We start from the raw sequence: 16,147 nt of genomic DNA on the forward strand, positions 1-16,147 counted from the left end.
AATAATCAGAAACATTGTTCATTTGAAAGCTGCATTTGCTGCTTAATACAGTGCCTGTTGTTTGTATAAGAAGAAAGTCCAATAAAAGCCTGTAATTATTTTAATATCAATAAAGGAGTCAGTATTTTTAATCATTTAGATTTTTTAAATAAACATAATTTCCCTATCTGTTACTCACTCGACGTTGTGACGATGTAGTGACACTAGGGGTCGCTCTTGGGAGCTTCAAACACCTCTGGGAATTGGTGAGTGGAATATGCATGCCACTCCCCCTGACAATACGTGTATAAAAGGAGCTGGCTCACAACCACTCATTCAGATTTTATCTTCGGAGCCGAGCAGTGTTGAGCAGCGAGTTCCACTGCATTCCATTCACCTATTAGATATACAATGCATTTCAGGAGCTTTCACCCCCTGTGCGATTGAAGCAGAGTACGCCCCTGGGTGCTTCGACAGCTAAAAGAGTATATATTCTTGCAAATAAAAGAGTATATTTCCTCTAAAAGAGCATGCACTGACAGACAGTGTCTTTTTAAAGATACCTTTCCGTCTGTGTGTAATTCCGGGATGCGGTCGCTATCTCTCCACCTCTGATGGCCACGAGCGCTGCCTCACGTGTCTGGGCCATAATCACATTGAGGCAGCGTTCGTGGATGGTTTGTGTTCTCACTGCGAGAACATGACCATTGCAACGTTACTGTTGCGGCTTTCCTTAATTCGAGGCTGGGTCGGTTAACTCTGGGGGTGATTTGGGGACTCCAGTGAGAGTCATTCCTCCAGGTAATCCCCACAGTCCTCTCATTCCCCAGCATGCTCATTTGCCCCGGTCGAGTTCTGGGATGAGACAAGCAGGAGAGTTTAATGTCTCTTTCGGAGATCGCAAGCTGGACACCGTTGAAGACTTTGCCCAGCAGTTCACAGTGGTGATGCAGACAGAGGCCATCCAGCATATCCTGCCCTGGCATTGTTCAGAGTCCCGCACCCCATCTGCTCGCCACCGAGGGCGTCCTCCTGTGGCTGCAATCCAGGTGGCTCCACCACAGCCCAAGCCAACCACTCGGCCCCGGCGTAGAGCCCCCCCGCCTCGTGGTTCAGCAATAAGAGCCCTAGGAAGGCCCACAAGTGCCCCTGAGACAGATGAACCATGGAGGAAGACTTCTGTCGGAACTCTGGAGCTGGTATCCAGACCACTCCATCCCCCACTGGAGGGCCGGGAGGAGAATTCTGTTTTCTCTTTTGTTTTATTTTCGACACATGACCAAGGGGCTGCGGTACCCACATTTTCAAAGAAAGAGCAGTTTCCTCACTCACTAGGTTACACAGCCAGTGTTTTCGGCCGTCGTTATCATGACAGCCGGACACCGAACATTCACGGCCAGACGGTTGTGCTGCAGAAACACATTTTGGCGTGCGTCTGGCATAAAGATTGGTTGGTGCAGGTAGACCTGAAGGATGCGTACTTTCACGTCTCGGTTTTACCTTGGCACAGGCCCTGTGGTTCACCTTCGAGGGCCGGTCGTACCAGTACAAGTTCCTCCCCTTTGGCCTGTCCCTGTCACCTCGCATCTTTACTAAAGTTACGGAGGCAGCCCTTGCCCTGTTAAGGGAAGTGGTAATTCGCATCCTCAATTATCTTGATGATTGGCTGATTCTAGCCCACTCTCTAGATCTGTTGTGTGCACACAGGGACCTAGTGCTCGAGCACCTCAGCCAGTTGGGGCTTCGGGTCAACTGGGAAAAAGGTTCGGATCATCTCATTTCTCAGGATGGAGTTAGACTCAATCTCTATGATAGCATGCCTCATGAGTGAGTGCATGCATTCAGTGCTGAACTGCCTAAAGTTGTTCAGCACTTAAAGCAATGTTCAGAACGACAGTCCCACTGAAACAGTTTCAGAGGCTCCTGGGGCATATGGTTTCCTCGGCTGCGGTCACGCCTCTCGGGTTGATGCATATGAGACCGCTCCAGCACTGGCTTCAGACCCAAGATGGGCATGGTGCACATCACGTGGCCATAACACTGATCTTTCGCCACTTCTTCAGCCCTTGGACAGACCTTGCATTTTAGAGGGCCCTTACACCAAGTGTCCAGGTGCATCGTGGTTATGACAGACGCCTCCGAGCTAGGCTGGGGCACCGTGTGCAACAGGCACGCAGCCGTTAGCTCCTGGACAGGACCACAACTGCTTTGGCATATCAACTGCCTCAAGTTGCTGCCGGTATTGCTGGCCCTGCAGAAGCTTTTGCCATTGATCCAGGGCAAACACGTATTGGTCCAGATGGACAACACGGCGACAGTAGCGTATATAAACCACCCTGGTGTACCGCTTGCTTACGGGGAAGACGTGCCCTTTTTTCCCCAAGGCGAGCTCAGGAGACAGTGTAACTGGATGTCCTTTCTCCCTAGCCCTGTGGCTGGCAAATTTGGCGGAGGAATTTGTAGCCGGGCCCAGTACGTGTGCTAGGATGCCCTGTACTGGGGTAGGTGCCGCACATGTACTGTTAACTGTGGTAAACCCCCTGTGAAATATTATCCGCGGTGTGGTTTCCCTGTCGGTGGATCCGCGTCTCCCTTCGGCAGTGCTCCCTTTGCCACCTGTCACCACATTTGTAGAGCTCCTCCCCTTTGAGTAAGACCTACCATGGCGCCTCTTCCATGTGCAGCTGGAAAAGCCTACGTGACGTATCTGCCACATGTTAACCTCCACTTCTGGCAGGATGTGGTCTCCGTGGTGTCTTTTCTTCCTGGGAAAGAACAACTTCCCCAGGGCTAATACATTTGGCCCCAGCCGAAAGGTTTTACTCTGTGGGGAGAAAAAAAGAGGGAAAAGGCCATGGCTGGTGTGGCCTGCTGCCATAGTAGATACGTCTGTACTATGTCTCGGCTGTCTTGGTTCCTCAGCAGAAAGCCTGAATGAGTGGTTCCGAGCCAGCTTCTTTTATACTCATATGTCCAGGGGAGTGGCATGCAAATTCCTCTCGCCAATTCCCATTGGCCTTTTCTCAAAGATCAGATGTCTCGCAAGAGCGCCCCCTACTGTTACTACATCAACACAATTTTTGTTCCCTCCATCAGGGAATAGAGGTTACAAAAGTAACAAAGTCGATAGCATGAGATATATATGCTGTACGGTTATAAAAAACATGGATTTGTGAGAGTTTTCACAGAACTGGAGGTGTCAGAATAAACACCATGGTACTGGCATACTACCACACTACTCTTATTTCTGCCATAAACAGACATGGTAGTAAGAGTAGTATATGAAGTATGCAATTGCGAATGCAGCCCATGAAGCACATGTAACCATTGTCACGTTGTGAGTCTGGGCAATCGTAAATGAGCGGTGTCGTCATCAGAGCTTGTGCTCCTCTTGAGCAATTGCAGAGGCTGCATCAGCCAGCTGCTCTAGACACGTTCTCACAGTACTTTGATGGCATACATCACGGTGATGCGGTGGTGGTGGCAGTTCAAGTCGGACAAAAATTATAACTGACATGCTTTACTTCAAGTCTGATCGGTCTGTGCAGTGCTGTGTTATATCCAACACACCTAATAAGAACAAAACACATGAAACAAGATGGTCACATGACTATACAAAACAGGACAACATGAGGGGAACTGGAAATTACATGACTAAGACACATGACCAGACCAGGAAGTAAACAATTTTAAAAATAAAAGACATGAAGTCAAAACATGAAAACATGAAAACAACACAAACACGTGACGCAGGTATACTTAAGAAGGGGTGTTCATTTTATGCGGTTGTCCACATATTTTTAGATGCAAAGTGTATCTCAGAACAACTTTGATGCCTTAAAATGCTGTCTAAGTAGGCAGTTCACTAGATTTTAAAACAGAACTAATGTCTCCTCTAATAAACCTACTGCTGCAAGACAGAAAAAACATCCACGTTAACCTCCCTGTGCAAAGCTGTCAAACACATATATATCAAGGGAACATGTATCTTGTTGTTTAAAGGGACAGTTCATACAAACATGACAATTCTATCAGCATTTCCTCACCCTCATGTTGATCAAAACCTGTGTGACTTTCTTCTGCTGAACATGTTAGACAGAATGATAGTTTTAGATGAAACAATATGAGGGTGAGTAAATTAGCACAGAATTTCTCTTTCGGGTTAATCATTCCTTTTAAAATGGTGATGCATAAAAATTTACTGTTTTCACAAGTTTTATAAATATGCAAATCAATAAAGATACGTTTATATATTGAATGCTAATTTCTAATGAATTAAATGCAGATTTTACCTTCAGTTAGTAACAAATAAACCTTGTGCATTAATAAATGTGTCAAGTTAATTGCTGCAGAAGTGTGCTGATAATGTGTATTGTGTGTGTGTGTGTGTGTGTGTGTGTGTGTGTGTGTGTGTGTGTGTGTGTGTGTGTGTGTGTGTGTGTGTGTGTGTGTGTGTTTGCAGGAGATCGGTGACAGTGAGATTATGGAGCTGGCTCACAGTTCTCTGGGCAGGTTGACGGTGGTAAGGCAGATCTTCCCGCTGTGGAGAGAGAGCAGTGTGAGCTGTATGCGAAACAACCACCGCATCTCATCGCTGCTCTGCGACCCTCAGGAGGGATACCTGCAATCGCTGGAGGTCAGTAACTATAGCAACAGCATCAGCTGTGGAAGAGATTTCAAAGATTATCGGCACAGGTGGATTTTTGCCAATTGCCCCAGTTTTGGGTTGCATGTAAACACCTTTACCAGCTTTTTTTTACCAGCTTATCCACTGTGCAGCAGATGATTTTCAATTTCATGTAAATGTCATTTTTTGAATAAGCACATTTGTATCAGCTTATTGCTGTGCGTGTACACATGCTCATAGTTTATCATTTTTAGCTTTATTTCTATTTCTTCATATTTTTTTTTTTATTTCCTATTTTTTTCAGTTAATAATAATAATAACTTCATTTGTATAGCACCTTTCATACATAAAATGCAACTCAAAGTACTTTGCAATATAAAAAATAGATAGATAGACAGACAGATAGACAGATAATAACATATAAAAAATAAAAAAGATTGAAAAAGATAAAGTAAAAGCCTGCATGAATAAGTAGGTCTTCCGTATATTTTTGAAAAAGGTCCGCTGAGCTTGCACGTCTAATGTAACTGGTGGGCAGGGTGTTCCACAGCTTTGGAGTGTTGAAGCTAAATACAGTTTTGCCACTCATTTTGTGGACCACTTTAGGAACTATTAATTACCCGCAACAGAGGACCTAATGACTCTCATTGGTTGATAAGGAGTTAAAGGTTTGACATGCAAGGTGCTATATCATTAAGAGCTTTGTATGTGAGCCATTGGATCTTAAAATGAATTTTAAAAAAATGGGGAGCCAGTGCAAGGTAGCTAAAACAGGAGTAATGTGCTCTCTATTCCTAGTCTTGATTAAAAGCCTGGCAGCAGCATTCTGAATTAGCAGAAGCTTTGGCAGGCCGGTTAAGAGAGCATTACAATAGTCCAAACTGCTGATAATAACAGCATGAATCATATTCTCTGCATCCTGTCTTGTTAAAAATGGCCATTCTTTGGCAATATTTCTCAGGTGGAAGAATGCTGTCTTGGTCACTTTGCTGATATGAGCTTCAGAATTTAAATCAGAGTCCAGAATGACACCAAGACGTTTCACTTCTGGTTTGGTCTGGTGGGCCAGGTTTCCAAGCCTATAAAAATATATATCTTTTGTATTTTGGTGCTAGCAGTTGTCATTTCAATGTAGTTTTTTTTTTTTCACTCTATGGTATGGTTTTATTTATGTATTTATTTTCAATAGGCTACATTTATTTCAACTTGCATATTCTTTTACGGCAGAGATAACATGTTAAATTAGATATTTAAAGTGTAATGTTCCCACAATTTAAAAAATTCTGTTTTCCAGGCCTAGAAAAGAATTAGCCGAATCCTAAAAAGTAATGGAAAAACCATGGACATTTCTATAGTGAATAGAATTTTTGGTAACGCTTTAGATTACAGTCTGTAATTCACAGCATACATTTTTGTATTAATAGTGTAACTACACAGTATGTACTTGTAGGTAAAAGGGAACAATAAGCAAAGTTTGGGGAATAAAAGGGTGTAACAACATGGAAAATTACAAATAATTTTACTGTAAGTATTTTATAACTAAGGGGTAACTATTCTAATATTACGTGGTATACAACCTTATACAATGCTAAACTTCAATCTCACTTTGAGGGTAATTAAGCAAGAACATACACAGCGTACCTTTTTGTAATAATAGTTTACTTACACATATATGCTACTGTCAGTGGTTCTTATCAACCTGGTACATACTCTATTATTACAGGATACATGAGTTACCTGTAACTACATGGAACAAGGGTATATTTACACTGTAACTACTGAATATTTTTTGCAGTAGTTCTAATTTTACTTGCCTTGTTTTCCCTAGTTATTTTGCTTGACGACCCAAATTAATCTATAAAAGAAACTGAGATGGACTGTAATAATACCCCGTGGTTAAAAAAAAAAATACCTAGACCTAAATATATATATATAATACCTATGTATTATTACAAAACGGTATGTTCTTGCTAAATTGCTCACAAACGTAAGATAGTAGCATAGTAGGTCATACATACCACATAATATCAGAATTGAACTCTTAGTTAAAAATACTTACAGTATAAATTATTTGTAATTTTCCAGGTTGTTACCCCTTTATTCGCCAAACTTTGCATATAGTTCCCTTATACCTACATGTTATTAATTTATAGGTACGCTATTATTACTAAAAGGTACGCTGTAAATGTGGTGTACTTACGCTGTAAATTGAGGGCTGTAATCTAAAGCGTTTCTGAATTTTTTCTAGTTATGTTCTGCTCTAAAATATTTCATCACCTAAATATTGCTCTTGATTAGAACTTGAGTAAAGCAGAACTATGTTTTTAGGGAATCAACACTGGTTAACTTATAGTTGTCACCGCACATTACAGCTGTACACATTATTTCAAAAAGTGCAGCAAGTAATTTTTTCCCCATTTAAAAAGTTTTACTTTTTTACAAATTGTAATTTTGAAACATAAATATAAAATCATGAGCACTCGCATGAGATGAGGATATCCATATCAGTAATCTTATATAAGCTGTTATATTCTACATGGAGAGGGTCTCCACATGGGGGCTGCCACGTTAGAATCACATGACCAGCTGAACACTACTCGCTTATTCTCCATAACCGTCTTGTTATTGGACTCTTTCACTCTTGGATTAAACTATTCATGGCTGATTGTGAATAGTGAATTTCTACAATGGCATCTGTAACTGAAAATGATTCTTTTTCTTCCTGCATTAGACTGATTTTCCAAAATCGCTTGAACCCACCTGAACACTAGTTTGAAAGTAGAGAACAGCAGGCCAAGCTTTGCAGCCCACCTCTGAGGGATCACCCATCATAAATCCATAAAAACCAGTGTTAAATGTTCTTTGATGTTAAATCAGCTTGACAAGCAAACCACAATTTCAGAATGGTGACAAACCTGTCATCTTTCTGTCTGCAAATCTGCAGTGTCAACACAAACAGCACCTTTGTGTGTCTTTCCCTGTCACTCAAGAACCGCAGGTTCCCCGCAGTCGCCCGCCCACTGTTCACTAATACGCCACAGTTGATAGTCAGGTGCAGTAAAGTGTGACAGATGTCTTTCTGTATGGTCTTGTCAGCTCAACTAGTGTGTCTGTCACACACTGCTCAGGGCAGGTGTAATGTATTATACATCAAGTGGAGTGGTGACTGACACCTAGCAGCTTGTCACCATCATTTCTTCCATACTTGGATTGAAAACGGCCATGAAAGCTTGATTTGAATCAGGCAGGTCGGGGACAAGAGGGACTTCCTGATGCACAGTCAGCACTGTAGCAGTCTGGAGTGAGTGTCGGCCATACTAACATCTCATTCCTTCAGTGAAAGTTACTCATTTCCTGCATTTCAATGTCTGCAATATCTGTATTTTCTATTTTTAAATTTTGCATTGTTTTAGTAAACGTGTCATTCTGTGAAACTCACATATTTTCCTTCTAGAATGGTGATTTTGAAACATATATTTGAGTAAATGAATACTGTGTAATAATAATAATCATAATAATAAATGTTATTTATAGGCGCCTTTCACAACACTCAAGGTCACCGTACAAAAAGAACACAAAAAAGTCAACCATGAAAGCATCAACAGTAACAACATTAAGCAAACAGTAATATGATATACAACAAAACATTGGATGCACAGTCATAAAAAAGCCTGTTTAAAAAAGGTGAGTTTTAAGATGAGATATAAAAGTATGAATACTTTCACTATTCCAAATGTCCAGAGGAATGGGATTCCATAAGTGAGGGGCAGTATAACTAAAGGCTCTAGACTCCATAGTGTTCAGACGGATACGTGGTATGACAAGAAGAGTTGATGAGGAAGATCTGAGGGTACGAGTAGGTGTATAGGTATGACAAATATCAGAGAGGTATGAGGGTGTAAGATTATTTAAGGCCTTGTATGTAAGGAGCAAGATTTTGAAATCAATTCAGTACTTAACTGGAAGCCAATGCAAATGTTTAACAACAGGTGAAATGTGTTTAATAGAGGGGGTTCTAGAAATGATTCATGCAGCTGAGTTCTTGACCAGCTGAAGTTTATGGAGAAGTTTTGAAGGAAGACCAGAGAGGAGAGCATTGCAGTAATCAATAAGTGATGTAACCAGTGCATGAATAACAATGGCAGTGCTGTTCAATGTGAGAGAGGGACGAAGACGATTAATGTTACGTAAATTAAAGTATGCAGAGAGAGTTATGTTATTAATATGGGATTCAAAGTATAAGATACTATCAAGGATGACACCCAGACTCTTAACCTGTGAAGAAGGAGTGGACTGATCGATAGTCACTTAAAAAACTATTCATTTTTGCCAAAATAGATTTGGTGCCTAAAAGGAGAATTTCAGTTTTACCACAATTTAATTTAAATGTCAGATAAACAGCTAATCAGAGAGGGTAGAGGACGGGAAGAAGTGTGCTTGGAAGACAGGTAGAGCTGGGTGTCTTCTGCATAGCAGTAAAAATTTACACCATGTTTCCTAAAAATATGACCAAGCAGCAGTAAATAAATAATAAATAGAAGAGGGCCCAAAACTGATCCTTGTGGAACGCCATTGATAGCTCGTGATGATTTAGATCTGAAATGTTTGAGTTGTATGAACTGAGTGCGACCAGAAATATACGATCGAAATCAAGACCAATAATTCCGACTGAGACCAGCCTGTCTAGGAGGATGTTTTGTGAGATCATATTAAAGGCCACTCTCAGATCAAGAATAATGAGAATAGACTGCTGACCAGAATCCGCAGCCAACAGCAGATCATTAATCATTTTGACAAGAGACATTTCCGTACAGTGATGTGGACGGAAACCCGATTGAAATTGTTCAAACCAATTATTATCTGAAAGATAATCATAAATATGAACTGCAACACTCCTTTCCAGAATGTTGTGTGAACAAAGTTCATTGCTAACTTAATATATCTTGACCCTGAGTTGACAGGGTCATGACTCTGTCTACAGGGTGCTAAATAAAAAAGTAATTTAAAGCTGAAGTTTGTCTTCTCTGCGCCACTAGCGCCACCAAATTGAATTGCAAAAATAAGCTTCAAAACAGACATCCCCCGTCTGCCGTTGGTCAAACAAAAAAATAGTTTGTATGGACGAGTCGCTCAAAACAAACAGAGGATTTACATAGTGCCACAGAGACACATTGCTAACAGTTTTTTGAAAAAATAACCCTTGAATGTCTACTACAGATATCCACATTTCAATTACTATTGGGTTGAATATCATGGCAACAAGTTTGACATTTAAGACTGCTCCCTACTGCCAAACAATTACGATATATAAGAAGTGAAAAAAAAGTACCACCTTTAACTTCCTGAAAGAATGTCATTTTGACAGAATTCTTTAATTTATGGTACAGTGCGTTATTTTAATAAGAGATGTTACCATCATGTTGATAGCTTGGGGACACAACTTCAAATCTTTAATAAATGTATTTTGTCAACCTAAACATACAATATAAATAAATCAAGAGATGAAATAAAGATATAATAGTTGCATGTATTTTTTTATATTAGTTGTTGACCAAAATATGCATATTTGCAAATACTGCAATGAGACAAACCAAAAACATCATCCTGATGATGAAAACAAAATTAAAAATAAAATGTTATTATCAAAGAAATGTACTAGTTTTTAACTGTTTTGAAATTTTTTCTCGGATAACTCTCCCCTAAGCATTTTGTGAAGGGATGTTACACATATGTTAAACAAAATGGATATATATATATATATATTTATTTGTTCTTCTTCTTCTTAAAGTGTTAAAATAACCACTCCCACCCTAATAATTTCCAAACCACTTATCTACAGAAATAGCTGTAAGCTCCAATTATTGGGGTCAAAGCAGTTTGGAATGACTGAAATGGCCAAATTTGAACGAAAACAAGTCTTTTCTTTACTTAGTGTTCGAGTTACTTTGTAGGTATTCTGATCGTCATTTTCAGAAAAATGTCTGGGTTACTGGTGTAACCCCTGTTTCCTGATAGAGGGAATGAGATGTTGTGTCGATGTAGTGACACTAGGGGTTCTATCTTGAGAACCCCAATCACCTTTGCTTAAAATAGAAAAGGCCAATGAGAATTGGTGAATGGAATTTGCATACCACTCTCCGTCCGGACATACAGGTATAAAAGGAGATGGCAGGTGTGCATCAGTCATTCAGATTTAGTTGCCGATAGAGAGTCCCAGACACAACATCCCTCCGTAAGGGAAAAGAGGTTACCCTAGACATTCCCTGTCTGTCACTCACTCGACGTTGTGTCGATGTAGTGACACTAGGGGTTCCTATAGGAAACGCATAATGCGCTGAACTGTGTCACAAGGTACGGAAGAGTGGACATGTGCAAGCTGCTGCGTGCCTCGCAGCGAGTGCTCGACAATGTCATGACCTTCCAGCAAGTTTAGGTAAGGCATCTCCCTAGTCCAGTTAGCGGTGGCCTTTCCTGATATTTGCTGTTAAGCAATTTCCAGCCGAGCACCTTCTAGAATAATGCTGGGAAGTGCTCCTCCCTCTCCAGGAGGGAGGGCACTTACAGAGACCACATCCTACTGGAGGGAGGTTAACATGTTTTAGAATACCTCACATGGAATTACCAACAGGGAACTTCACATATGGAATGATACCACCGGGAGGACCCTATCTACAGAGAGGGTACACAGCAATAGTGTCAAAGCAGAGCGAGGCTCTGATCAGGGGAAACACAGGGTTCATCAGAGGGGAAATCTGAACAGTGGAAATGCATCACACAGGATTACCCAGTGGGGAATCACCATGTAATAAGGACTGAGCGCAAGGGCTCACCTGAAAAAGGGCATACCACAAGTATTGGACCTGGTGGCGTCACTCCTCCACCGAGTTAATCACTGAACAGTGCTGAAGATTTAAAGAGGCGTCCAGGGTACACCAGTTACAGGGAACTTTTGTGGACAAAATAATGCACATTATCACTTTGACAAAGGGGAAAGGTGTAATACAAGCGGTACACCCAACCGGCTGCCTGGCCTACCTGCTGTTACCTCGTAACACTCAGGATGAATCCGGTTCTATGTGTAGGTTGTAAAACCTTGCAAAGGTATTGGGTGTAGCCCAACCCTCATGTCTGCATATGTCTTCTAGAGAGGCCCCCCTTGCCAGTGCCCAGGAGGACGCAACACTTCTAGTGGAGTGCGCCGAACTCCCAAAGGGCTCGGCAGGTCTTGTGACTGGTAAGCCAAGGAAATGGCATCCACAATCCAATGTTCCAGCCTCTGTTTGGAGACAGCTTTTCCCCTCTACTGCCCTCCAAAGCAGACAAAGAACTGCTCCGAGTGTCTGAAGCTCTGCGTGCGGTCCAGATAGATGCGCAGGGCATGAACTGGACATAGCAATGACAAGGCCGGGTCTTCCTCCTCTGAAGGGAGCGTCTGGTGCCGGAAGGGAGTAGTGGGAACTTTGGGCATGTAACCGGGCCGGGATCTCAAGGTCACATGAGAGTGTGCCAGCCCAAACTCCAGGCATTCACTGGAAGACAGCACCACCAGGAAGGGCAGAGGTCTAGCCACGGGTGCCAGAGCATGCCCTGCCCCTGAGTGAGAAGGTCCTGCCTCAAAGGAATGCACCAGGGATGGGCTACTGCCAGGAGCATCAGGTCTGAGAACCACGTCTGGTTGAGCCAGTATGGCGCAATAAACAGTACTTGATACCCATCCTCCCTGATTTTGCACAGTGTGTGCAATGAGGCTCACTGGAGGAAACGCATACTTACATAGCCCCTGAGGACAGCTCTGCACCAGTGCATCCGTGCTGAGGGGAGCCTTGGACTGGAATTACCAAAGGGGGCAGTGAGAGGACTTTCGGGAGGCGAACAGGTCTATCTGTGCCTCCCTTAATCTCTCCCAAATCAGCTGGACTACATGGGGGTATTATCTTCCATGACAGCGTGTCTGCTGCACAGTTGAGGACACCTGGAAGTTGAATGGCTCACCTTCAACGTCTGCTGACTCCAAAGGAGGAGGCAGTGGGCGAGTTGTGACGTGAGCGTACGCCACCTTGGCGGTTTATGTATGCCACGGTTGCAGTTCTGTGGGTCCGGACTAACACATGGTTGCCCTAAATCATTGGACGAAGCCTCCGCAGGGCCAGCGATATTGCCAGCAACTCTAAGCAGTTGATGTGCCATTAGAGCCATATGCCCCAGGAGCCTCTGAAATTGTTTGCACTGGTGCCGCAACCTTCTGAAAAGCTTCAGCTTTTTGGGCAGGTCAGTGCTGACCATGCATGCTTGGTCATAAGACGTGCTAAACGTGAGAGTGACCGAATCCAACTCCATACCGAGAAAAGAGATGCCTCACACAAGGGAGAGCTTGCTCTTCTCCCAGTTGACCTGAAGCCCAAGTCGGTCGAAGTGCTGAAGCACAAGTTCTCTCTGCACACACAATAGATCCCACGAGTGAGCTAGGATTATCCAGTCATCGAGATAATTGAGGACGCTTATGCCCTTCTCCCTTAACGCGGCCAGAGCAGCCTCTGTGACCTTGGTAATGGCACGAGGGGACAGGGACAGACCGAAGGGGAGGACCTTGTATTGGTATGCTCATCCCTCGAAGGCAAACCAAAGAAAGCGTCTGTGTCAAGGAAGGATCAATACGTGAAAGTACGCATCCTTCAGGTTGATGGCCGCAAACCAATCCTAATGTTGTACTGATGCCAGAATGCGCTTCTGCGTTAACATCCTGAACAGAAGCTTGTGTAAGGCCTTGTTCAAGGCATGCAGCTCTCTTAAGCACAATAAAATAAGGGTTGTAAAAGCCCTTGTGTGGCTCGGCTCCGGGTTCTATTGCTTCCTTCGCCAGAAGGGTGGCAACCTCTGCCCAAACTGTAGTGGAGAGGATGCCACTGTACCTGTCTGGTGAATTGTATCTTTATTGACCATGTGGGTGCCATATCCCAGAGGGAATCTAGCGATGTTATACTCACCACACGCTGGCCCAGGGGTGATGGTGGGGCTGGTAAGTTCACTCGGGCCAGACCTGTCGGAGTCAGGTCGTCTGTGTCAGGGCTGCCTCGAAGCCCATATAGGGTTCTTGGGGGCAAGCTGATGGGCAGTGTTCTACCCTCATGCAGATCTTTCAATGCCTGGTGGACCTGCAGGATGGCCATCACATGCAGTGTGGAGGCGGCCTGATCCGTGGCCTTGTAAGCCTTCTTCATCAACGAAGAAGAGAACTTACAGGTCTTGGAAGCAAGCCTTGGTAGGTCCCTCCAGGTGACTGCGCCCTGCGGGCATAAATGCACTGCAATGGCACGCTCTACCTGGGGAAGCTCGACATATCCCTTCGCCGCTCCACCGTCGAGCCCACGAAGCGTGTACGGGCAGAAAATGTGCCTTCCATGAATTTGTTAGCTCCTCGTGGTCTTCCGGGAAGAAAGGGCCCAGAAACCAATCATCCAGCCGTGAACACTCAGGGCAGGGTGGAGGATTCCAGTATTTTTTAACCCTAACCCTCCACCCAACCCTGATTTACATAGGCGCAAAAACCATATGGGCGGCTGTGGCGCAGGTGGTAGAGTGGGTCGGCTGCCAATCGCAGGGTTGGCGGTTCGATTCTGGGCCCAAGCGACTCCACATGCCGAAGTGTCCTTGTGCAAGACACTGAATCCCAAGTTGCTTCCAATGCAGGCTAGTGCCTTGCATTGCAGCTCTGCCGCCGTGTGAGTGTGAGTGTGAGTGTGAGTGTGAGTGTGAGTGTGAGTGTGAATGGGTGAATGTGTGATTGGGACACAGTGTAAAGCACTTTGGTAACCTAAGGTTATAAAAAGCGCTATATAAGTGCAGAACATTTACCATATATGGGAGGGCTGTAAAGGGCTCACTAAAGGTGGTGCAATCAGCCTCCTCGACCCCTCCAGCATCACCCTGCTTATAATGGATGACAACCCCCCTCGCTTGACAGATACATGCACAAAAGTTAAATGTAGTTTTGAATACCCACTCGGAAATGTGTAGTTGCGCCCCTGCCGATGCATGCATTCACAGTATGTAGACTATATGTATTAACTGAACACTTAACATGAGTTTAGTAATTTCATCATTCAGCCCGTTCGAGTACCGGCGCTTCTGACCTTCATGGCCCGGGGTGCGTGATCGGTCATTGAGCGCAGTTCCTGAAGCACATCAAGAACAGGACTACCCAAGTGCAAGCTTTGAAGTGCCTTGGCCTGGTATTTGGTTGCAGGAGGGGCCATGGCATGCAGGGCGGAAGCAGTCTGGGACTGCTCCACCGTCGAGGGTAGTGAGAGCGGAGAAGCGAGGAAGCCAGCAGCTTACTCAACTCGTCATGCACGTCTGGGAAGAAAGGAACCGGGGGCGGCTGTGAGTGCCGCTCTTTACATCACGCTCAGACAGGGCGAGCAGACCCGAAGGTGGCGGCCCAGATGAGTCATCAGCATCAGACACTGCTGTAACGCTCTCCGATGCAGCGGAGATGTTGTCATCCAATTCCGGGAGCTCAAGGGACTGGCCGGCCGGCCGTGAAGCGGGCTGCACTCATCCCAAGCTCGGACGGAAGCAAGCAAGCGTGCCTGGGAGGCGAGTGGTTCGAGGGGATGTACCTGGCGAATGGAGCCCGTATTTATCCCCAAATCACCTTCATCCCGTAGGAAGGAGGCGAGGCGCGGGGGGCAGCTGAAGTGGCTTTTCTCGCACTGAGAACATGAACCATTGGAGAGAAATCACTCATCCCGAGCTCGGAAGGAAGCAAGCAAGCGTGCCGGGGAGGCAGGTGGTTCGAGGGGATTTACCCGGCGAACGGAGCCCGTCATTGTCCCCAAATCGCCTTCATCGCCCACGGTGTCTGCCCCAATCCTGTAGGAAGGAGGCGAGGCGCAGGGGGGTGGCTGAAGTGGCTTTCTCTCATGACAAAAGAAAGCCGCGCCATGCAATGCTGCCATGGCGTGGCTGCCATGGCTATTTTCTCGCACTGAGAACAAAAACCATTCATAAAACGCTGCCTGCGTGTCTTTCATGGCAATCTTAGCATTAGCATCCGGTGGTATGTAGGCTGCTGTTACTACAGTTGATGTAAACTCTCTGGGCAAATAGAAAGGTCTACACATAACTATGAGATACTCAAGGTTAGCTGAGCAGTGACTCTCGGTGATGGTGGTGTCTGTGCACCACGTTTTGTTAACATAAATGCACAAACCCCCATCTCGGGTCTTACCGCAGTCATCAGCTGTTCTGTCCGCATGGAAGAGGTAGCGTCCAGCTAGCTCGATATCACTGTTGGGTATTCCGATGTTAAGCCAAGTTTCTGTGAAAATCATGATGTTGCAGTCCATAATCATTCTGTGTGTGGTTATTCGCAGCCACAGTTCATCCATTTTGTTCACCAGCGAGCGAACATTGGTGAGGAAAAGGCTTGGAAGAGCGAGTCGATTTGGAGTTAGCTTTAGCCTTGCTTGAATTCCACCGCGTGACCCCCTGTGGCGTTGTTTGCGTGTCCGTCTGAAGAGCCCTTTAGTCGGTGTGGGG

The 16,147-nt window shown here is 44.5% G+C and overlaps 1 protein-coding gene across 1 annotated transcript in view; it reads left to right on the plus strand.

Annotated features, from left to right (window-relative positions):
• The window catches only part of LOC127633550 (glutamate receptor ionotropic, delta-1-like), a 772,099-nt gene that overhangs the window by 624,354 nt on the left and 131,598 nt on the right, over positions 1 to 16,147 (plus strand). Inside the window, exon 6 of the mRNA XM_052112731.1 lies at positions 4,442 to 4,615. Coding sequence (XP_051968691.1) covers positions 4,442 to 4,615 — 174 coding nt within the window. The remainder of the gene's footprint in view (positions 1 to 4,441; positions 4,616 to 16,147) is intronic.

The sequence above is a fragment of the Xyrauchen texanus genome, chromosome 40, assembly GCF_025860055.1.
Source record: "Xyrauchen texanus isolate HMW12.3.18 chromosome 40, RBS_HiC_50CHRs, whole genome shotgun sequence".
NCBI lineage: Eukaryota > Metazoa > Chordata > Actinopteri > Cypriniformes > Catostomidae > Xyrauchen > Xyrauchen texanus.